Raw genomic sequence first — 25,008 nt, 5'->3', positions numbered from 1 at the left:
AGGGACCTCCCTGGCAGTCCAGTGGTTAGGACTTCGCCTTCCAATGCGGGGTGTGTGTGCAGGTTTGATCCCTGGTCGGGGAGCTGAGATCGCACATGCCTCACCACCAAAAGAACAAAGCATAAAACATAAGCAATACTGTAACAAAACTGAATACAGACTTTAAAAATGGTCCACGTCAAAACAAAAAAAGTTTGACCCAGACAGCAGCAGAGGAGGAAGTGAGAACTGGATGGATCCTGCTGTGTACTCTAGAGCAGTGGTCCCCAACCTTTTGGCACCAGGGACCAGTTTCATGGAAGACAATTTTTCCATGGACCGCGGTGGGGGGCGATGATGGGGACCCCTGCTCTAGAGCAGGGCTTGGCAGACTCTTTGTAAAGGGGCAGGAAGTAAATATTTTAGCCTCTGCAGGCCATATTAGCTGCAACTACTCAACTCTGCTGTAAAGCGTGAAAGAAGCCACGAACAAGTGTAGCTGTGCTCTAACAAAACTCTTATAAAGACGTGAAATTTGAATTACATATACTTTAAACACGTATGAAATACTATTCTTCCTTGGACCTTTTCAACCATTTAAAAATGTTTTAAAAAACATTCTTAGCTCACAGGCTGTACAAAAAAAGGTGGGGGCCAGATTTGGCTGGGGCTGTAAATCACCAACCCCTGCTTGAGGGCAGAGCCAGAAGGGTTTGCTACTGGACTGCAGGTGACATGTGAGAAAAAGCTGCCAGACACACTACCAGTCTCTCTGCCATAGTTAGTACTCCTACCGCACTGCCCCATACACAATACAAAGCAAGTGCACTTCTGTAAGAACTTTTTAATTCCTGTAATCAGCTACTACAGGCCGTTCACAGTCACTGTACCCATGGTATAGCTATCCAGGGCCAAATCCCATAGAAAAATCAACTGAAGGCAAATATACCAGCAAAAACAGCCACATTTTTGGCTTAAGATTTAGGGGCTATGCTCTTTCTTAAGACACACACAGAGAAGTCTCAAGCTACCAGGGTCTGTTTTTTTTTTTTTTAATATATAAGATTAAATCAACAAATAGCCCTTCAATCCATAGCATGATCAGTTTTGGTTTCTGTTTTTATTTTGGGGTAGGGCCAAAATCACAGCAATAAGACAAGGATAGGTAGGAAGACAAAAGAGAAGCAAAGTAAGAAAAAAGAAAAGGATAAAGTGAGGCAGGGAGGACAGCAGATCCGCATATGCATATATATTGGGTTGGCCCAAAAGTTCGTTCGGTTAATGAATCCGTTTTTCAATAAAGTTCTTGGTGAAAATGAAAAATGTCTTATTTTTTACTTAAAACCGAACGAACTTTTTGGCCAACCCCACACACACAAAGAAATTCGGAGATGTGTTACTCAATTAGAGCGAGCAACTTCACGTGCAAGGGAGACAGAAACTGAAGCAGAATAACAAACTTTGCTACGTGCAATGATTCATTTTAGCTACAGGTTCAGGATTACATTAGGTTAGGTTAGATTATAGGTTCAGGTCTCTTTAATTAGCTGAGGAAAGACTGTTCATAATTCTTCAACTACCCCTCATCCTTAAGCCTCAAGAGACTCTTTCAAATGGCTGAACCACTGCATGAGGGGAGACACTAAGGCAATGAGAATAGAGTAAGCTAGAAAATGTCAAGTCACAGTGAGAGATGCTCCACCAACGTCATCCCCAAAGACATACCAAAACCTCCTGATATATCACTGACAGCAAAACCCGCAAATCATCTGTCCACTGAGGTCAGGGCCATGCCTGTGTCCCTTCTGTACTAAAGAGAATCCTGACTCAAGCTGACAGGCCTGTGTTACAGTAAGCAGGACTACAATCTACAGCCAGATCCCTTCAGCCCCTGTGAGCTGGGGGAAAGCAGAGCTGGGAAGCAAGGAGGGCAGGTGACTCAGGAGGCAACTACACAAACAACTTTCCAGACGCCACAGTCACACTGAACGGCCATCCCAGGTGACGAACAATGTCAGGACACACAGGAGGCACCTGATAACTGAACACAAAGCCCTTCTTGCCTTAACTGAGGACACAAATTACTGTGGCACATAAAACAGTATTTGCCCGTGAGCAACATAAAGATGAACACTTTATCTTCAAGGCGCTTACAGATTAGTAAATCTAAAAAGCCTGCAATGCCAGTTCACAATTTCCTGTAAGTTTTCTAGACACATTTCAATTCCTGGAATATGTATTATCCTATCTTCTCAACAGAGAAACAGGTAATTAAAAAGCCTGAGCCAAACAGTTATGTTCAAGGGTATTTTTCTTCATTTGAAAGTTTTTCTTTAAAAAAAGAAAAAAAAAGGCATTGATTTAATCACAATTTTGTTTTAAACATCTTTTTGTCCCTTCCAATGCCATGAAAAATTGAGTTGAACGTCAGTTTATTCCTGCTCCAATAATCCAAACAGCCAACAAGTCTGATGTTCATATAAGAACTAAAAGACAGCAAAGAAGTTTGCTCATGGACATACACAAATGCCCTAGCCACAGGTTTTTCCAACCGAAAAAGGCTGGCTCCTTTTTCCCCCTTTAAGTAACTCCCCTAGATATTTTACTGCAAAAGCAGGCAAGAGCAAAGACTCCAACTGCCATTAACAATCAAAAGGCCAGGTTCTGAAAGAATATTAGAGCCCCAGAAAAAGCATGACAGCCGTGGTTCCTAAACAGGTCTCAAGGGCAGTTAAGAGGTGGGAAAGGGGGGAGTTGCCTCCCCTTATCCAAATAGGTTTAGTTAAGTAAAGTGAAAAACGTGTAGGGGTGGAGATTCCACAATGCTTTTAATATGCTTATGTGAACTATGAATATGCACTGTTCCTAAACTTACTGTTGACCGGGATTCCTCTGTTCTCCGAACACGAGTTCAGGAACTGGTAAACCAAGGAAGCAATTTGGGAAACACAACTCTCTTCTGCTTACTGTTTTAAAATTAGTATTAGAAGTGAGCAATAAAAATTAACATCAAGGCTCATCAAAGATTAACTAAACCTTTTCCTTATAACAAATATACACACACTGTGTGTGTACATTAACAATCCTTTTTAACAATCCTTTTCAAAACAGAAGATTTACATATGCATATCCCTGAATTGAAAACACCAGCATGAGCATACAAACACTTTTAACATCTCTAAAAATACACAACAGATTGAGAGATTAATGGTTACAAAACACAAAAGTCAAAGAGAACTGCAATATGAAAATAACTAATCTACTATTTAAAAAAGCAGGGATATTGGTGAAATATGAGATATACAAGTAGACAGCTCTACTACAAAGGTCATTTAAGGTCAAAACTTTATTCTTATTTGGCGGAAGAAAACATTTACAAGCCTTCACATTTTTAAAGATAATAAATACAATGATTTAATGAGCAAACACAGTTGTTTAAAATATATTTTGTATGCTACTAAACCATGCAAATGGCTGAGGGGTGCAAAAAATATTGGCATTTTATATACTTCTATACTTCCATTTCCCCAGTTTTTTCCAAACTCTTATTAAATTTTTAATGTAAACTTATTGAAAGTGCTCTTATTTAGACATATTTTTATCATTACTAATCTTGTGCAATCGAGAAGGAAAAACGCAAGCAAAATTAATTAAGTATCCTTAAACCTTGTTCTGAATTCAGAGTTCATCTCTTTTGGAACACTTTTCTATTCAGAGCTGTCAGTGCTCATTTTTTGGTGGTGGTTTTTTGTTTGTTTAGAGTATCACTCTTTGAACCATGCAGGTGTCAGTGATACAGTAATTCTTAAAGACTATTTCACTGTGGTCTCCAGAATTTTCTTCCAAGCTACTGACCCATTCTCCAAGTTTGGATGCTGACACTTTCTTAATCTTACCAGAAGGTGTCCACAGAAGGTTTTCTGACAAACCAGGACTCATATTCCTTCCTCATATGACCCTAAAATGGTTTGTGGATCCCTAAATTTTCATCAGTCTCTATTCAATAGTTTAAAACACTGCTTTACTAAAAAGATAACATCAACACTGTTTGGATACTTGACAGTAGAGACTATTTATTATTTACATGTGTGTGCACGCACGTGGTGTGTGTGTGTGCACACGTGTGCGCGTGCATAATAAAAAAGATAGCCTGTTATAAAAGGAAGTTGTCAGTCTTATCACTGACTCATCTGAGAGCAGGTTATCTACTTATCTATTATCTGACACATAGTAATCACTCCACAAATTCAAAGGTTTACTGAATGAACCCCCAACACTCTTTAGTCATCTTGATAGCGCTGAGATAGTATAAGTTTCATTTCACAGGCATTTCATTCACTGTTCAATAAAAATTTCAAACTATGAGCCAGGCCCCTTGAACTGAAAAATAAAGAATAAAAAGCAACTCTGCCTTTAATTCCAGTAGCAGAGGCAGCTAAATAGACTATCATAATACGGGGAGAAAAATCAGCATGCCTAACGTACCATGAGAATATGTCTGCTATGGTCATACAGGAAGAAAGTCATCTCACCAAATCAGTAATGGTAGTGGGTAGGTCAAGGAGGCTTATTAGCTAGAGAATGTGGTGCCTACAGGGAACTGCAATATGCCGAAAGACAGTAAGTTAAAAGAGTATGGCAACAGATGAAGCTGCATAAAGGCTCAGGAGCCTGAATTTTATCCAGACATTAACAGAAATCCAACAGGCTTGAGGATTCTAAACAAGGGGAAGACAAGATATTTTAGAGAGAATAATCAGACAGTATAGATGTGAGCTCCAAAAGTCTAGACTGGAGTCTGCTAGATAATATAAGCCCATGAGAGCAGGGATTTTTATCCATTCGGTTCGCTGCTCAATCCGCAGCATTTATTGTCAGGTATCATTTACTGAATGAGGGAAGGAAAGCCAGCTGAAAGACAACTGCAATAAACCAAGATAGAAAAGAACTGAGTTAAGGCAACAGGAGACAGATATGGGAGCATGACTAAAGCTGCTAAACAGCAATTATTTTATATATACGTATAATTTTTTCTGGCTTGTCAGTATTCAATATCTCCTTTCCCTTCTACTAATGCAATTCAAAAAGACTCACAGCACTATAAATTCTTAGGTCTGCAAAAAAAAATCCAAGTTAAAAGAGCTACAAAAGGGCTTCCCTGGTGGCGCAGTGGTTGAGAGTCCGCCTGCCGATGCAGGGGACACGGGTTCGTGCCCCGATCCCGGAAGATCCCACATGCCGCGGAGCGGCTGGGCCCGCGAGCCATGGCCGCGGAGCCTGTGTGTCCGGAGCCTGTGCTCCGCAACGGGAGAGGCCACAGCAGTGAGAGGCCCGCGTACAGCAAAAAAAAAAAAAAAAAAAAGAGCTACAAAAATGTCATTTAAAAATTGTTCCTAGGGCTTCCCTGGTGGTGCAGTGGTTGAGAGTCCGCCTGCCGATGCAGGGGACACGGGTTCGTGCCCCGGTCCGGGAAGATCCCACATGCCGCCGAGCGGCTGGGCCCGTGAGCCATGGACGCTGAGCCTGCGCGTCCGGAGCCTGTGCTCCGCAACGGGAGAGGCCACAACAGTGAGAGGCCCGCGTACCGCAAAAAAAAAAAAAAAAATTGTTCCTAGTGGCAACATTAAACAAATCAAGATTATTTAATTTATAGTCAGGACTATAGTTACTCTTCATCTCTGTTGAAGTCAGAAAATTATTTGAGTCAACGTTTACCAAGGTTCCAAAATAAGCAAAGAAAGCTATTAGGTGCTTAAAATGAAACAAGATGAATTTAGCTTAGAGATAAAGAAATTCCTAACCAAGAGCCAGTAACATGCATTCATCAATGTTCGAGTGTCCTTCTCTACCTATTTACAAAGACAACATAGAGACACTTAGGGGAAGTCGTTTAATCTCTTCTCATCTGTAAAAATATGGATTTGAACTGAAGGAATTCCTAAGACTTTTAGTGCCACAATTAAATGATAATTTCTTACCTACTTACCTCTCTATTAAGAGGCCTTACATTTGTTCGCGTGTTATTTTGAACATGCTCCTCTTTTACTTTTTTACCTCCAAGAAAATTTTAACATTCTTATATGACAGAAACATTTTTTCTTTATTTTCCTCAGGCAGGTCAGAAGGGAGGGGAAGCAACATCTACTGAGGGCCTACTATTTACCAGTGCTATCAAACAGTGTTTCTTATCATCTCCAAAAACTGTATTCAGTATCATGATCCCATTAAGAAATTGAGGGGCAAAGAGGTTAAATTCTGTGCCCAAGATGACACAACTAGTTAAGTGGTGACACCAGAAAGCAAACTCCAGAGCCCAAGTTCTATTCACCACCCGGAATGATAACTTATTTGAGTGCCCAAGAATGTCACCCTCTTCTGGTCCAGAAATTACATGTTTTTCAATACAGGCCAGAAAAAGTAACTTATGGCAACGTTTCATGATATAGCTGTACTGAAATTCCCTAACCCCTCTAACCTGTCACAGCTTCTTTCCCCATATAAGAAAAGGAGGAAATAAGTATTTCTGCTACTCTTTAGGAGTACTAACTATAATTCTTTACCCTTCCTTTCCCGATGATACACATGACAAATGACAATCACATGCATGACATATTCTCAGGGGTATCCCTAGGTATATGAACTCATGTTCCAAGATAGCATATTTGAATGCAAACAAATCAGTAATGTTATTATAGAGGTAACCACCTCAATTTTTTAAATAAATCATTACTTTATTTTCAATTATTTTCAACACATCTTACAACTGAGTAATATACTGTTCTAGAGCAGGGTGGGCAAACTATGGCCTTTAGACCAAATCCAGCCCACCATCTGTTTCATAGGTAAAGTTTTTTGGGAAGACACGTGTTCATTTACGTATTGCCCATGGCTACTTTGCTGAGAGCTGAGTAGTTAGGTCAGAGGCTATAGAGCCTACAAAGCCTAAAGTATGTACTCTCTGGCCCTTTACTAAAAAAAGTTTGCCATCATCTGGTTTAGACTGACACTTTGATCAGAGTTCCACTTTATGCCTATTGGGAACTTAGATGTCAATATACCAGACAACCTAGCTTCACTATCTTCATAAACCTGTTTAAAAAGTAGTTTTGGGGCTTCCCTGGTGGCACAGTGGTTGAAAGTCCGCCTGCCGATGCAGGGGACACGAGTTCGTGCCCCGGTCCGGGAAGATCCCACATGCCGCGGAGCGGCCGGGCCCGTGAGCCATGGCCGCTGAGCCTGCGCATCCAGAGCCTGTGCTCCGCAACGGGAGAGGCCACAACAGTGAGAGGCCCGTGTACCGCTAAAAAAAAAAAAAAAGTAGTTTTGTACTTAGATTTTCAGAGCTCCCTGGACTCACCACGATTTCATATACTTGGTTGTTATTATTTCCTTGACTGAGAGCAGAGTATCTATCCAGCATCCCCATTATAATCCCAGTCCTAGCACAGTGGCTGGGACATAGACGTTCAGTGGAAATCTAAATGAATACCTGAAAATAACCATATGATTTAAGACACAATCAGTCAAGAGTAAAGGGGCTTCCCTGGTGGCGCACTGGTTTAGAATCCGCCTGCCAATGCAGGGGACACAGGTTCAAGCCCTGGTCCGGGAAGATCCCACATGCCGCAGAGCAACTAAGCCCATGCGCCACAACTACTGAGCCTGTGCTCTGGAGCCCGCGAGCCACAACTACTGAGCCCGCATGCCACAACTACTGAAGCCCACACACCTAGAGCCTGTGCTCCACAACAAGAGAAGCCACTGCAATGAGAAGCCCGCACACCGCAATGAAGAGTAGCCCCCGCTTGCCGCAACTAGAGAAAGCCTGCGTGCAGCAACGAAGACCCGACACTGCCAAAAATAAATAAATTAATTAATTATTTTTAAAAATGAGTAAAGGAGAGATTCAGTCCTACAGAAACTTGCTGCTTAACATGTGTTCTGTGCAGCAGCGGAACTGTTGGGAGCTTGTTAGAAATGCAAAATCTCAGGCTTCAGCAAAGATGTAAAACTGCATTTTAACAAGATTCCCAGATGAGAATTTGAGAAGCAGTGCTATAAAAACATGGTGCTCAATTATATTAAAGTCCTTAGTTTGATTTCCGATATGGGCCAGGTTGCTTTGCATGGGGAGAAACAACAGCTCTAAGGCTTCATCCTTACTCTAATCTTGAAATTCAAGATACAAAATACAGACTTACATTAACAACTTTAACAAAGGGGGTGCTCTGGGGGGAGGGGGTGGTGAGGGTTGTTGGTGTTCTGGTTGTTGTTTTTACTCGGGGAAGAGAGCTACTATTATTTTAAAAACAGGACCAAATGAGGGACTGTCAAATATTCTGCCTATTCCAAAGGAACATGACCAGAGAACATCCATCCTAACTTAAATGGATTGCAGACATGTGAAAAATGCTTTTTAAGCTATTTATAAGTCTGCTTCTATGTCCTGTTAAAATTGACATGTGTTCATGAAAACTTCAGTCTTTAAAGTATGATGGCAAGATTTTGTGGGTTAATAAATTGATTTGTTTGGTTTCATGTTTGGTGTTTTACCGGAGAAAGGAGAGGAAAATCAGCACTATTTCCTGCTGTTTATTTTTGAAAGTGAAGGCCAAAAAAAAAATCCCTGGAGCCATGACCTGCTCAGGCTTAAAACAATCCTCAGTAGGCAGCTGCTGCCTGCACTGGGTGGTTACTTCTCTTCTACAGAAAAGGAACTGAAGCTCATGGAGGGCAAAGTAATTTAAAGATCAAACAACAAGTAACTGATGAGGTCAAGATAATGTACTCCTAAATATAAGCCCTAAACTAATCAGAAATAATGTTGTAATAATTCAGGGATACTTTAAACCACTGCACCAATTTACCAGAGTTTCAGTTTATCTCAACTCTGAATTCACAGTGCTTTTTTCTTTTGACACTCCACTAGCCTCTACATTCTGGCATGCATACTAAAACTATACAACCTTGGGCATATCACTAGACCTCTATGAGCCTTTGTGTTTCTTCTATAAAATAGACAGTCTTCCTTAAAATGTTGTTATGACCTAAACGTAACATCAAGCATATAATATTTATTCAAAATTATATAAGTTTTCAAATACAAGCACTGACAAAGATCGACAAAGAAGGTCATACTAAATCTATCTGTTCCTTGCCATCAGGAGAAAAGCGACAGGCTAAGATTTCTACTTGGGGGTGTTGTGGGAGCTGACTCTACGGGACAGAAACCTATCAGTATAAGCTGCTGCTCACAAGGGAGGTCCAGCAAAAAGACCTAGACACTTCTTAAAGCAACAAAGCAGCAGTTAAAAAAAATTTACAATGACCCCCAAAATTGTACATTTTCAAGTAATCAGGCTTAAGACAGTCTAACAGTAGAAATACAAATCCGAGGTTGTCTCTGGTCACTAGGTCGGAAGAGCTAACTCCAATGAAAGCAAAACAATAGAGTCAAAAATGGATGATGGGGCCTCCCTGGTGGCGCAGTGGTTGAGAGTCCGCCTGCCGATGCAGGGGATACGGGTTCGTGCCCCGGTCTGGGAGGATCCCATATGCCGCGGAGCGGCTGGGCCCGTGAGCCATGGCCGCTGGGCCTGCGCGTCCGGAGCCTGTGCTCCGCAACGGGAGAGGCCACAGCAGTGAGAGGCCCGCATACCGCAAAAAAAAAAAAAAAAAAAAAAAAAAAAAGGATGATGATTATTCATTTATCAGACCGCCAAAGATCAAAAGGTTTGATAAAACTGTGCTGCCAAGGGTGTAGGGAAACAACTATTCTGATACACTGTGGGTGAATCTCTATGGAGAGAAGTTTAGAAATATCAAAATTACCAAGACACACTCTTTGCCCAATTATTCCACTTCTAGGAATTTGTAAGTAAAATAATGCACAAAGGAGGTTACTGAGTGCTATTTGTAGTCACAAAAAACTGGAAACAAATGTCCATCAGCAAGGGACTGGTTATATAAATTATGGCACACCCACATAAGGGAATACCACCAAACTTTACGTATTGATGTGGAACACACTTAAGATATGTCGTTAAGTAGAGGGGGAAAAAAGGAGGGTGCACAACAGTATGTTAAGATATGCTACCAACTGTGAGAAAAAAATGTATATATAAAGTGACTGCTTACATACACACAGAATCTCCTTGGAAGGTAAAAAAGAAACGAAAGCCACTGACCGCTGCCCAGGAAGGGAACCGGTCGGCTAGGGAACCAGAGTCAGAAGAACACTTCTCGTGGGATACTCTTCCGTACGTTTGAAATGTTATGTACCCGTAAATGTATTACCTATTGGGAAAACACCATTGCTTACACTTTTCAAAATACTACAGGGGTAACAGAGAACAAATATTACCCCAAAGGAAGTGGCAAATGGTACTTTTCAGTTGAGGTGTCAAGCATTTGCAGAAAACGTCTGAACTCTCTCTCTCCTTTCAATCTATATTATTTTGAGAGGACAAATGGTTCGGCTTCTAAGTTTACTAGGAGACTTAATATTTTAAAAAAATTTAAAAATCAACCTAATTTCTATCATTCCCCTTTCCAGCTTAAACCTGACAGTTTCCATTCAACAAACATTTTCTGAGCATATTACTATTATTATTTGTCAAGGCCTGGATACAGGATTAATAACATGTATGACTTGATAAGTGGTTTCACAGATGTATGTAATAAATGCTGAAGAAGCACCCACTTTTTTAAATGCTTGTCATTTCCATAAACAAGAGGCAGCCTAATGTGGCTGGAAGAGTACTGCGCTTGAAAGGGACCTGGTTCTAGTTCTGCTTATTCCCTTAACTAACCATACGATTCTGCATAAGCAAAACCTGGCCACCATAGCACCTGGACTGCCTACGTTACTACAAGCACTGTGTCAAAAGAAAATATGTATGAAAGCAAGATTCTTTTTAATCTGTGAAACACTTCAGAGTATGTTATTACCACTCATACAAAGTTTTGGGGGAAAAGACTATTTCCCTTTTTCCTTCTCTAGCTTTCTTGGCTGAAGTTGAGTTCTCCGTGTAGCTGAGTTATCAGAAACAGAACTGTGCATTTTTAACTTTCTTCAAAGTTAGCAGATGATGGAGCCAACCCACCTGTAGAGCATTCAGAGAGAGTAAAAGGTGAGTTTTTACTAAAAAGTACATAGATAAAGTGGGTATTCAACAGCTATGAAAAAGGGAGCTTACATAGCACATTAACCAAGGCCTTGATGCGCTTACAATGGAGGGTAAATGAGAGCAACAAGAAGCCTAGGATGGCAGCAACGAGGGCAAAAACGGCCAACACAGAGCGGGGCTACAGAAGTGACCAGTGGTGACTGTCACGCTGGCTGCCTTTCAGCCTTCCTCATGATGTGCTCTGTCAATGCCCTAAATTTGAAGTTGCCTGCTTAAAATCTTGGCCTATTCTTATGCAGTGAAAGGAATGCTGTTTACCTCTGCTACCACTGATGTGTTACTCACCCAGTAGGATAATTCTTCAGATAAATTCTTTCTTCTACCATAAAAAGGCAAAAAATAAAAACCAGGAAGGAAGAAAGAAAAAAGATAAATGTATCCTGCTGGCTTGGAGGTTACCCTATCATACCTTTAATCATCAGCTCAAAGAAGGCACGATATCAAATACAAAAGCTGCTTATAAAATGCAGAAACATAAAATGCTAACTAAAGTTTACTAGGGAGAGTAGCGACTTCAAAACCAAAACCTAAAAGTTAAACATGTGACTTTTTATTCATATTCAATTAAACATTTATTATGGGCCCACAATGTTTTGCTTCTAGGTCTTTGAACATGCTGTTCCTTCTGCAGGAACCGCTCTCTTTCCCACCCCACCCATCTGCTTCCCCATTTTCTAACCTCTCACATGTGACTTCCTCTGAGAAGGCTTCCCTAACTTGCCCCACCCCCTCTTCTGGGCTTCCACAGCACTCTGTTTCAGCCCATCAGAGCACTTATCACTGTGTGTGTTAATTACGGGACTGTATCTTCTTCACTCAGGACCTAATCACTGTGCTGGCACCTGGAAGATGTCCCATAAATACTTACAAAGCACCAGACACCGCGTTAGATAGACAGGGTATAAAGATGAAAAACCAGATCCTGAGTTCACTATCAATACAGTGTAAAACGGGCTATGAAGGAGGGGTGTTCAGGATATCAGGGGCTTGAAGAGAGCTCTCTAAGTCAGCCTGGAAGCAGGATGAGTGACAAGGAAGAAATAAAGGATATGCCTAGGCTAAGTCTTCAAGGTTAAATAAGAGCTAACTGGTAAAGAAGAGAGAAAGGATTCCAGATGGGACGAAAACAAAGGAGCAAGAGAAGACAAGGTGGACCTGAGGAACTCCAAGTAGTCTGGAATGTGCAAACCTCAGCACGCATCAGAATCAATGGGGGGCTTATTAACGTACAAATTGCTGGACCCCACCCCCAGTTTGTGATTCAGTAGGCAAGGCATATGGCCCCAAAATATGCACTTCAAACAAGTTTTCCAGTGACATTACTGCTACTTCTGGTCCTAGGACCACACTTTGAGAACCACTGGTATAGTGAGACACAGAGGGCACATGGAGCAGGAGCAGTAGACAATTTGGAGCAACATGGGAGGTAAAGTAGGGGGTTAAAAATCATATATATGATGCCACAGAATTTGGCACTGAAGGATCTTAAGCAGAGTTTATTTTAGAAAGATGGTAATACGTAACATTAACAGAGCACTAGACTTATGTGTAGCTCAATGCAGCAGCTGCTAGTCATATGTGGCTATTTCACTTGTTACAATTAAATAAAACTTTAATTTAAGTTCTACAGTCAACCAGCCATACTTCATGAGCTCAAGAACCACATACGGCTAGTGGCTACTGCTTTGAGTACAGGTATAAAACAGTCCACCATCGTACAAAGCTCTATTAGACAACACTGATGTACATTACATTAACTCGTTAAATCTTCACTACTTCATTATGAGAGAAGTACTGTATTATCCCCATTCTATAAAAAGAAATGTGGCCAAGAAAGATTAAGCAAATTACCCAAGGTCATAAGGCAAGTAGTACCCACATGGGATGCAAACCCGGATGGTCTGGTTTTTGAGCCTGTGTTCTTAACTGCTTCTTGATAAGATCATTCTTGGCAATAATGTGAACTAGGAGATGATACTGGAGGAAGGAAAACCAGTAAGGAAGCTACTACACTAAGTCAGGAGAGAAACGATGAGGACCTTCACCAAGAGAGTAGCAGCTAGAATGGAGAAAGGGCTCATTAATAGAGATGTTAAAGCGGTAGAAAAGACTGGGGATGGACTAGAACTGAATCCAAAAGAGGTGCAAGTGAGGCGTTAGAAGATGGCACCAAAGTTCCTGTTTTAGAAATCAGAGTCAATGGCAATGCCTCTCACCACAGTAAAAAATCAAAAGAGCAAGCTGAAGGAGGGTGATAAACTCCTTCTGGGTCATCATGAATTTGAAGTGACTGAGATTAAGACACTACACTACACAGTGGGATATGTAAGTCCAGAGCTCAAAAGAGAGATTTGGTTTAAGATATGAATTTAGAGTCATCAGTATAGAGAAGGTACGTCTAGAGATAACTCAGGAAGGTTAAAACAATAAGCAAACAAAGAACAGAACCTTAGGGAATCCAACATGTAAAGCTACAGGCAAAAGATAAAAAGTCAGTAAACGGAAAATGAATCACCAGAAAGATGGGAGGAGTGGGGGAAGACCTAGAAAAGAATTATCCCAGAGGTCAAGGGAAGAGAGGAGTAAACAAATGCTAAGTGCTGCTGAGAGGTCAGGTTAAGATAAAGACTGAAAACTGTCCACAAGAGCTGTTTCAGACGGCGTTAGGGCCAAAGGCCAGATTGCAACAGATCTGGAACAACTGTAGACTTTTTTCCAAGAAGTTTCAAAACCAAGGGAAGGAGACAGGGTGTAGATGGAGAGAAGAATCTGGAGCAGTGTTGCTTCTGTTCTGACTTGATGGCAGAGACTCCTTCCACGCTAAGGGGCAAAGAGCGAAAAGACTGGAACACTTGATGGAGCAAGGTTCCTAAGGCAGGAAAGAGCAGGATCCCGCACATAAACAGAGGTATTACCTCTAGACGCTTCTTTCACGTCCTCTGAAGGGGTAGTAAAGGGGGTAAAAGTAAGTACGGATGTATTTAGGGTAGTGTGGGAAGGGTAAAGCTGGATGAGCTCATATGGTCAGAGAGATTCTCTTCTCTCTATGAAGTAGGATCCAGGAGTATCTGCTGAAAATGAGAGAGGCAAAAGGGTTGGGGGGAATATTGAACTGCTGCAGAGAAAACAGACTACAGACACAGAAGTACATCCCCAAGCAGAGGACAGAGCTGAGATTAGAGGCCACAAACTTGCAAGTGGCACCCTACCAGTGGGTTTGTGCCATTTTCTTCAAAATGATCGAGTCTCATAGAGGAGCAGGGAGAGGATGGCTGGCTTAATTTCAAGGTTGGGGTTTGCCAATTAGGTGCAGGAGTAAAGTGAGTAACTGCAATGATAAACCGTAGGGCCAAGCAATTAGAAGAAAAGCATTCATGGGGGGATAGGAGGGGTATCAGAATCACACAGGGAACCTTCTTTGAACTACACTCCCTATGGGAAACCTTGATGAGATCAAAGAGCAGGTGCAGCAAGAGCAAAAAGAGAAAAGTGGAAAATTAAGGCAGTTATGGTCACGGAGTAGAACACAATTCAGGTCTCCAGAGGTACCCTGTCCTGGGTTCAAAGTGCGCTCATGAGAGTAGGTGTGAAATGTGCTGTTTCCTGTATCTGGATTTCAATCACCAGGCAATTCTGTCCCGACTCCCTCAGCCAGTTCCCACCACAGGACATGTTGGTTCCAAGCGCGCTACAGCAGTGGTTCTCAACCCCAGCTGCATATCAGATGCACGTGGAGACTTCAACAAACAAACAAACAAACTGAAATCTGGGCCCCACTGTTGGAGTCTAATTGGCTTGGCGGTTATTTTTTAAAGCTCTTCAGGTAATTCTAAAGTGGATTTAGTGTCAAGAACCATTGCTTTAGAAAGAACAGGTCTTTAGCTTTATGTTAGAGAATTAAAGGAAAACAGACTGGCATGAGAAGAAATGAAATAACTAAAGCAGGAAAATGGTGAAAGAGGATCTAAACCCTACAGTCAGATATTTAAAGATGTCCTGAATAGAAAAGTTAGGAAACTATTAAAGCACAGCATCATACTCAACACACACCCAAAAATGTAATAATGTTTCCAAGAGTTCTGCTATAGGTTCTACAAAACTCAGGAGTTAAATGCTTCGCTGTAGCCAATGACTAAGAAAAAAGACAAACCTGCACTGTACTAAGCAGAAAGAACTGAAAACCAACACTGAACAACAGCTCTCTAGGTCAGCTACAGTTCACAACTCCCTGGAGGAAAAGGCAGCCTACAGTAAAAGCATGATAATAATCTCATGTACATGGACTCCACCTCTTCTGCACAAGAGGTAAAGGAGTCAGCTGTCTTCTTTCACATATACAAAGGTTTTAAGTTTTTTAGTCTGCCTGACTGTCTTTCTACAGCAGTCACTTTCTCCTTAACAAGTTTTACCAATAATCTTAAAACCACCCACTGCAAATCTAAATGCTACACTCCTATAATCTCTATGTTTAATTTAACCCTAAACCAAATAGTGCCATACTACTCTATCCAATTATTTTATAAGTAACTGTCCCCAATCTTAACCTTTATTTGCCACTTCCTAGTCTATTTGCTAAGTTTTACAACAAAGTAAAAGTTAAAAAGTAATGCAGAGATGAACGGTTAGTCATAAAGACCAAAAAAGACAAACATGACCTGTTGTCTGTTGCCTTCCCTGTAAGGTTTGTTTACTGGTATTACAAACTCACCCAGAACCAAGATACTATGTATACATAACAATGAGTGATAAACTGTACACTCCTAGGCCACCCATATTTAATGCCTTTAATGAGAATTACTTCATTAACAGAAAGGCTTGTACCTTTCTATCTCCGTCTTAAATATTTTAAGTTCAAACCAATTACCCAAATCACTCGGACATCATCTGAGTTGTAGACTTTCTGAAAATCAGACTTAACTGGAAGTGGACATTTTTTTCAAAACTCAAGGAGTACTTTATCTCCCAGCATTAGGGTAGTTTAACATGTTCTCCTAATATTTAGCTAAAACAGAAGAAAACTTTCTAATTCCTCTAGTTTGGGTCATAAGAAAGCAGTCTTTTCCAAAAAAAAAAAAAAAAAAAAAAAAACTGTTTCGACTTTCTGGAGTCTTCAAACACCGAAACAAGCAGATTTGCATATTTGTGGTTTACAAAAACCACCAAAATTCTCTACACCAGGGTTCATCCTATGGTTTCCATTAAGGAAGAGATTTCTAACAATGTTATTTTATACTCATTCCTCTCTAAAACTGTAAGACAGTACTACAGCCTAACGAAAAAAGCACAGAACCGAGAAGGGCCCGACCGCTTCTCCCAGACGCAATTAACTTGCTGTGGGTCATTAAGCAAGACACTCAAATCTCTCTGGCCCTCAGTTTCTCTATTTGTGCAATAAGATTAGAATCATTTTTATGCAAGATTGCTACTGGCTTCAAGTTCTACAAAATGGAGATGATTCTACTCTTTATTTTTTCTAAGAATGTATCTATGCTTTGTAAGCATAATCCAAAATAAAAATTACATACCTTAATAAAAATGTAACTTTAATATAAAATATTAACATAAAACATACAAAATATAAATAAATGTATAAAATATACTGTAATCAAAAAATATACCTTACTCAACACTATAGCCAGACTTATTTTTTCTTAGCAGGTCTTTTTCTTTAATTGCTAGCAGTTAAAAACTATTTTAACCCAGAATGGCATTCTGCAAATCTAAATGCTACACTCCTATAATCTCTATGCTTAATTTCGACCCTAAACCAAATAGGGCCACACTACAAACTGTTTCTTCACCTGTTCCCTAGTAAAGTTGAAAGTAATTCTTTTGACTTGAATTTACAGAGTTATGTACAGTGCTGATGAAAGCCATCTGTTGGGAACTTTGACTTTCCTGTCAAAAGGAGAAAACCAGAAGAAACAGCCTAGATTTTCCTGGGAACCAGCTGCAGCTGAATGAGTCCTAATCCTACTCCAGCTGGGAAAAGCAGAAGGGTGAAGTGGCTACTGGCTTAATTCATCTGCTGCAGATTCTTTATGAACTGACTCCACCCCTGAGTAGCCAACTGGTAAACAACTTTACCAGACTGAGGCTCTTAGTTAATCCCTATATGTAACATTTACTTGGTTCTTTAAAAAATTTCAAATCAGAGCATGAAAAGTATTCAGTATTATAATTTTAAAAAACATTTCCCAGTTCACTAGAAACAAAATTTTTAACTCTAGTTTAACCAGCAAACTTGGCACCCAGATTCAGTCCTCTCACATATCTAAGAAACATGTCAGTGTAAATATACTTTATCCAGTATTCTAAATAGAAAGGGAAGATATATCTGTGAAGGAGATTCTTACAACCTCAAGAGGCCTGGAATGATACAATATTTTTTCCCCAGATTCATTGCACAGTTCCTGTTATCTATTTGCTTTCATAGTATTAACAGTAAGTACAATGTAAAAAAGTGCTGGCCCATGTGTCCGAATGAACTGAATAAAAAACAGGCGGCAGAATAAGAAAATAATGTATTTTGCATATATTTATTTTCCATTTGGCATTTTATAAGAAACCATAATAAAAGCTTGTATTATTAAATAGCTGTTATATAAATATATCATGCCTATAAAACTTAACCATGTAAAGTTCTTCTGAGACTTCAATAAGAAAGTACACGTTAAAGCACTCAGAACAGTGCCCAACACACTGTTAGGCCTTAACAAATGTTAGCTATTAATAGGTTTCTACAAGCAACTGCTTACATTCCCTTGGCCTCTTGATACAGGATAAAGAAAGAGGTTAGAAGCCATTTGTAGTACTATCTGATGCCTTCATTAATTTCTTCCCTTTATTTCATCAATTTACAAGAAGTTAGCCCAAGAATGAGTAAAGTGTTAGCAACTGTAACTGTAAGAAAAATGTTCAGGTTGTGTGCACTGGCTGGGTACAGAAGTTTGATCAGCAATGGCTAAATCAAAGGTTGCTTTAGTAGTTCAAGTTTTCTTTCAGGGTGTGTCATGGACTGAAAACTACCAAAGCACACAAAGCTCAAAGGCTAACTAGAAGACCAAAAAAGTATCTGTACAGGGACTTCCCTGGTGGCGCAGTGGTTAAGAATCCACCTGCCAATGCAGGGGACGTGGGTTCGAGCCCTGGTCCGGGAAGATCCCACATGCCGCGGGGCAACTAAGCCCGTGCGCCACAACTACTGAAGCCCACGCACCGCAACTACTGAGCCCGCGTGCCTAAAGCCCGTGCCCTGCAACAAGAGAAGCCACCACAATGAGAACCCCACGCACCACAACGAAGAGTAGCCCCCACTCGCCGCAACTAGAGCCCGCACCCAGGAACGAAAACCCAACGCAAACAAAAATAAAATTATTTAAAATATCTGTACAGTTGATTGTATTTAAATAAATATTGCATTACAAACATATCTCTGCCTGAGTTATTTTTAAATTTCTGTTTTGTTTTGGTTTTTTTAAATAGAACAAGTCTGCTGAGACGAAGTCAGTTTATATTAACCACGTTTATATTTAATCCACCTCAATGACTTGTTAGTAACAAATTTTTATTTCTAGCCAGCTTCTCCTCAGAAACCAGGACATTTAAGAGTCACCAAAAAATGGTATAAACAATGATGTAAGAAATGTACAATTATTGTAATTATAATTAATGTAATTAATTATAATGTAAGAAAATATAACTATTGAGATCAATCAGTTGCAAACTCGGTGACATTACAAAATCTACAATATTCATGTCGCTGTACCCTTCCCATTACTTGAAAAATAAAGTCAACTACGCGAGGTTAGGATAATTTTCGCTAAAATAATCCTTCTTCACTTAAAGACTGATACAGTTGGCATTATCCTCCATTCCCTCCCCTATGATGTAAGAATTAAAACTTGCAACTTAAAGAGTTTCCCAATAATTTTACTATGAAATACACTTCCTGGCATGCTCTCATAAGGATTTTTAAATTGAGAACTTCTTCCACTTTTTACTACTGATGTATCTCTTCCCAACTTTTTTGCAGCACCTTTGCTTTGCAGTTTTTTGGTGTGCGTGTCTTTTTTTTTTTTAATAGACAATCATTCTGCCAAGCAGTCAACACACCCCTGAATTTAATAGCATGGACAATTACTATAAAGTATGATAGCAACAAAATATCTGAAAACGACATTACCAAGCTTACATTTATAAACAATTTTATCATATCACTGTTCTAACACATAATATGTGAAACAATTTTACAACAAAGGCCATTTCCAAATAGCTAAATCAAAACTATCATTCTTAACTCTCATAACCTGAAAACATATTTCCATTCTAATCAGCATCTCTACATCAAATACCAAAGTTCCTGTCAAAGCCCCTTTTATTCTATGAATTTAAAATGCCAAGTTCCAGTAACACAAAATAATCTGGACTGCACTAAGAGTTTACTGAATTGTGATATAACTTATATTAGAAGGCTAGTATTTATCACTTGATCTTTCTGCTCCAAGTCACCTAAATAATAACATTAATAACCTAATGGGTAATAAGCTAAACAATAACATTAGCTGACAATATCTTCTCTTCCTTTCCCAAGTGGAATGCTTCAGTAAAATATAATTCTGTTCCACAATACTCCACAGACTAACAACACTTTCCTGATGTGGCTGATTACCGTAAGCGTATAGTTTTCTGTACTAGTAATATGGAACATAAGCTTTAGATATTCAAGTAAATTATTGTGTGTAAAATGAACCCAGAAATTTGAAATGAAGGTGAAAATTACTCCTGAAAGGGAAATGGATCCTTCCAAGACTCAGTGTCCAAAGTAATTCTTTTAATGGACCATTAGAATCTCAAATAATAATTAGCCTCACCCAAGAAACATCTCATTCTTTCTCAGAGATTCACAATACCTAATTGTTACCAAAAAAAAAAAAAATAGTGAATGCAAAAAACTAAAAGTTTTATTTCATAAGCTAAACAAACACTGCAAAAAAGTTATTTCATATTTCTATGCCTTAATCCCCAACAGGACCTAAACCCTAAATGCACTGTTCATGGTAGACACCTAAATGCTTACTGAATAAATAATGAATAAATGAAGTAAATGAACAAATTATCTTACAGTAATATCTGTATTTCAAAAATAAAAGAAATTTGCAAGGAGGACGTTATTATTTAAGCTAGTTACACACTATCACCCTCACCTATATCCCATAATTCAAGGGAAAGCAACATTTTGTCCCAAATGAAAGCACTCTATTACAGCCACGCAACCAATCCCAAACTACTAATCAGAAGACTTCAGTGACATCTGAAAGGAAAATGAAACACAGAAAATATCTTAGAAAAAAAAAAAAAGTCAAGTAGACCAAACTTTTTTTAATTTATGGACCTCAGGTATAGAAAACTAGATTATTCATAATCTCTGGTTTCTGATACATTCTTAGTCCTGGTTCAAAGTCAATTTTAGAATTCATTCTATGACAGAAAGAGAAAAAAGGGACGCAGACAGTGAACTGGGAACGGGGGTCGGGGTGGGGGAAACGTCCTTTTACAATCAGAGAAAGTGCCTTGAAGTGAACACCAAGAACATTTACAATTGTGTACTTGAACGCGGTGACAGGCATTATACCCAACAACTCCCAAGAGGCAGTAGGTATCGCTGTCACAGAGACTCTGGAGCCAGAATGCCCAAGTCCAAAACCCAGCTGTCACCTAATATCTCTGTGACTCGGACAAGTTACTGAACCTCTTTTATGCCTCAGTTTCTCCCTCTGTAAAACAACAGTACCTATCTCATTAAGTTGTATGAGGATTAAACGAGTTAATATATGCCTGGCTGATACAGTATAAATACATCATCAAGTTAAAGAAACTCACCATCAACTACAACAACCTGAAGTTAGTACAGCAAATCTCCCTTATAACATGGATAAAAACTTTTAAATCACAGTATCTCCAGATTCTCCATCAAAACTTTTATATCACAGTACCTCCAGATTCTCCATCAAGTGAAAACACACTTAAGTTCAAGTGTCTTCACAAAGAAGAAAGTAAAGAAGAACGTACTCAGGCCGCTCCATAGTCCCTGAACTTCATCTCTCACCCACAGCTGAGCAGACCAGTAGGTACACATGCACTCCAGAGCAGGTAAGGCCACCGCAGCTCCAAGCAGAGCGCCTGGCCCACAGTAAGTGCTCAGTAACTATTTGCTGAATTAATTAATGCCCTAAAAGTGAAACTACTTCTAGCCTACACTTTCTTTTCTCCACCCCTGTCAGATATAATCTGGATAATTTTTTTAAGAATATCTAGGTTTTCATAACAGCAAATCAATCAATTCCAAATGAGAAATGATGGGACAGTTTTTTTTTTTAAAAAAAGAGGAAAGTAGTTAAATACAACAAAAGGAACAAACATAATCTGTTCATAGGAGGAGTAATTCCTTGCCCTAGAGTTTACTGTATTATGATTTTTAATGTGAGCTTTTCATATCTTTGGGGAAAGTCATGCACAAAACTTAACCACTGAAAATAAGACTCCATTCAAAAATATATAACAGATCTTATCAACTCTAATTTTGTAGATACTATCATAAGTTTGTTTCCCAATCAGACCAGTACAAATACACAAAAGTCTACTCAGTGAAACACAATTTTTCCAAGTTTAGTTACTTTGGTTAACAATACTGTATATTAAAGTTATATAAACCAAAGAGATGTTTCTAACCAAAGCAAACCAGCAGATCTCTACTGGATTAAACATTTTTTTAATGCAAAGGTCTCAGGCTCAGCTGCAAAATAAGGATTGCTGGAGTAGATGGTTCTTAAAGGTCCCTTTCAAAAGTAAAATCCTAGCGGGACCTCCCCGGACACGGGTTCGAGCCCTGGTCCGGGAAGATGCCACATGCCGCGGAGCAACTAAACCCATGCGCCACAACTACTGAGCCTGCACTCTAGAGCCCTCGAACCACAACTACTGAGCCGGTGAGCCACAATTACTGAAGCATGCGTGCCTAGAGCCAGTGCTCCACAACAAGAGAAGCCACCGCAATGAGAAGCCCGCGCACCGCAACCAAGAGTAGCCCCCGCTCGCCGCAACTAGAGAAAGCCCATGTGCAGCAACGAAGAGCCAACACAGCCAAAAATAAATGAATAAAATTAAAAAAAAAAAAAGTAAAATCCTAGGGTGACAGGACTCAGTTTAGTCCTACACTGTACTATATTGACTAACTTTAAAAAAATATGCACTACTGACATTTTATGTATGGCTAATATTTTTAAAAATTAAAATATCTAATTCAAGCAAGGGAAATTATAATAAACACAAGCACCCAGGTGTTCTAACAAAAATTTATAATACCCAATTCACAGATATGACACTGAATTCATTCTAAACTTTAAATTATTTCCTGTCTCCATGCACTAAACCTGTAGACACCTGATAACAGTTGTTGGAATCGTTATATTTAATTTCAGCTATGTGATCAAGAAACAGTTCGTACAGATAAGTCCTTACAGCACTGAACTGCAGAATAAAGTATTTCAGTTACCTGTCCACCTTGAATTTTCAATACTACACCTTTAATAAATGCTCCAATGATACAGAACCATGTTATGAATGGAATTGCCTACTAATCCATGACTCCATCAGAATCATTTTAAGGGTAGTAACAGTAAGAAAATGCTTCTATTTCAAAGTTCACAGGGAAAATTGAACCTTAAAATAGATCTCTAAAACCTTCATCCCCCCCAAAAAAAAAACCTGTTCGTTTTCAGTTGCTATTTAAACAAAAATCTACTGGTGTGTCACTAACTGCAATGAATTTAGATCAAATCTCAAACAGTTTAAAATACATTCCATGTTAACTTTAGAATCCTAACACCCTAAAAGTAGCCTCCATGATCTTAGGCAAAATGAAGATGATGTTACTGGTGTACACGAAGGTGTGCAACAACTTAAAGTACAGCCACTCCCCACAGAACCACAATTCAGAACACCTGAAATAAATCCACAGCTAAGACACCAGGTCAACGTACAGAAGAGCTACTGACAAAACTCTCCTCATCCTCGAATGTCTACTTAAGGGCCAAGATGGACTGTTAAGAAGACATACTTTCAACGGTACAAAATAACGGCATAAAACACACAGCACAGTAAAGTATACCATTTGTGTATCAAGACTCCGGACTCCCCAGAACTTTAGGAACATAGGCTACTGTATTCCTGACGCATGCAGTTACACCTGTCGTAAATAAAAATGTTTAGGACTTCATCATATGCAAAAAATAATGCATGACCAAAAGTGAGAATACAAAGAGCAGAAATAAGAATTGCTAAATCTGCTTAGCCACTACTATGGTCAGGATAATCGGTCTCATTCCTGTCTAGTAATCGGCAACAAAACGGAAAAAAGAGAGAAGACAGGTTCTTAGAGTCTCCAGCATTTGGCTGCTCATCCACTTCAGCAGTAAAGTATTAGAAGAACTTCTATGTAACAGGTTTAAAGTTGTGTGCTACTTTTAAATTCTAATCTAGATATGTTCTTTTAGGCAGAGCAATACTCTACACTTTGAATCTTAGGCATCAAATATGTCAAAGTATCAGAACAATTAGCATCTACTGAGTTCTCACGCCTAGAATTCACCAATAAAAAGCAGGAGGTGATTATTCAACAAAAGGCCCCAAACACCAACGGTAACTTCTATTCAACTTCCTAGAAATGTGGCTTTGTAGCATGCTGTATCATCAGCTCTGCGAACACTGATGCATGGGCCATTCTTACCTTATCCTTTTCATGTGGAAGGAGTGACACTGGAGGTAAAGAAGAAAGAGACTCACAACTCTCTTTCCCATCCACATTGGTTGCTTTAGTGTTGAGCCGATAAAGAGGTCCATCTTTAAGGAGTCTGCCGTGGCCAACGGCGCGTTTAATAGCCAATCGTAACTGCTGGTGAAAGCCAGAGGCAGCACCGCCTCCAAACAACGCAGACACATCCTTCTGACCTTTCAAAAAACGTTCAATGCTTTTCAAGGTTGAGCCACCGGACTCTGCCAAGCCCTCGACTGCCCGCTTGATCAGTTTATTCCAATCTACATTTTGCTTATTATCCACTTTTCCATGATTTCGAGGTTTAGGAAGTGCTATTCGCCCAGGATTATCAGGATCTTTATAGGAATTGAGTCCTTTATTTGAGACTTTCAAAATTGTTCCATCTTTGACGCTCAACTCCAATTGTTCTAAAACAGTTTTACGATCCAAGCCATGGGATGAAGACACTGCATTGCATATCCTTTCTTCGGAAGGACGCTGTTTTTGCTTCTTCACTTTTTTGATGGCCTCCAAAATCCACTCCGTATACAGCGGGTTGGCGAGTTTTACCATGGTGAAGGATTCTGTATATCCATAGAGTCGTTATCCCTTATCCTGATGCTGAGTAAGTTTTACACCATGGAAAACAACATTCCCGGAGGCTGGGAACCAGTTAACCATAGCATACAAGTTTTCTGGCCTGTGTCCTTCCTCCTTTCACAAAACAGAGTGCCTCCCCACTTTTACTTTAGAAACCAAAACAACCTGTTATCTGAAATATCTTCAAACTTCTCAACAAACTTCTCAATAGCACCACACATGGGTCTGTTCATAAAGTTGTAAGAACTCAAGAACATCTCATTCCCAGCAGAAAAATGTGCATCTTATGCCTGGAAAACAATTAAAACAAGGTCAGTTTCCTATCAAGGCCCATTTTATAAACACACTGGAACTGAAACATCCTAGTCTTTAAAGCACTCAAACAGTGTTCACTGAGCACCTGTAGGAGTTTGATCATGTTTCTAT

At 39.6% G+C, this 25,008-nt stretch overlaps 1 protein-coding gene across 1 annotated transcript in view; it reads right to left on the bottom strand.

Moving 5' to 3' along the window:
- The window catches only part of KAT6A (lysine acetyltransferase 6A), a 109,081-nt gene that overhangs the window by 81,593 nt on the left and 2,480 nt on the right, over nucleotides 1-25,008 (bottom strand). Inside the window, exon 2 of the mRNA XM_082608492.1 lies at nucleotides 23,956-24,872. Within this exon, the coding sequence (XP_082464618.1) occupies nucleotides 23,956-24,555 (600 nt within the window). The 5' untranslated portion in view covers nucleotides 24,556-24,872. The remainder of the gene's footprint in view (nucleotides 1-23,955; nucleotides 24,873-25,008) is intronic.

Source organism: Mesoplodon mirus (assembly GCF_964341445.2).
Source record: "Mesoplodon mirus genome assembly, chromosome: 20".
Classification (NCBI taxonomy): domain Eukaryota; kingdom Metazoa; phylum Chordata; class Mammalia; order Artiodactyla; family Ziphiidae; genus Mesoplodon; species Mesoplodon mirus.
This window is presented reverse-complemented; position numbering and strand designations above follow the sequence as displayed.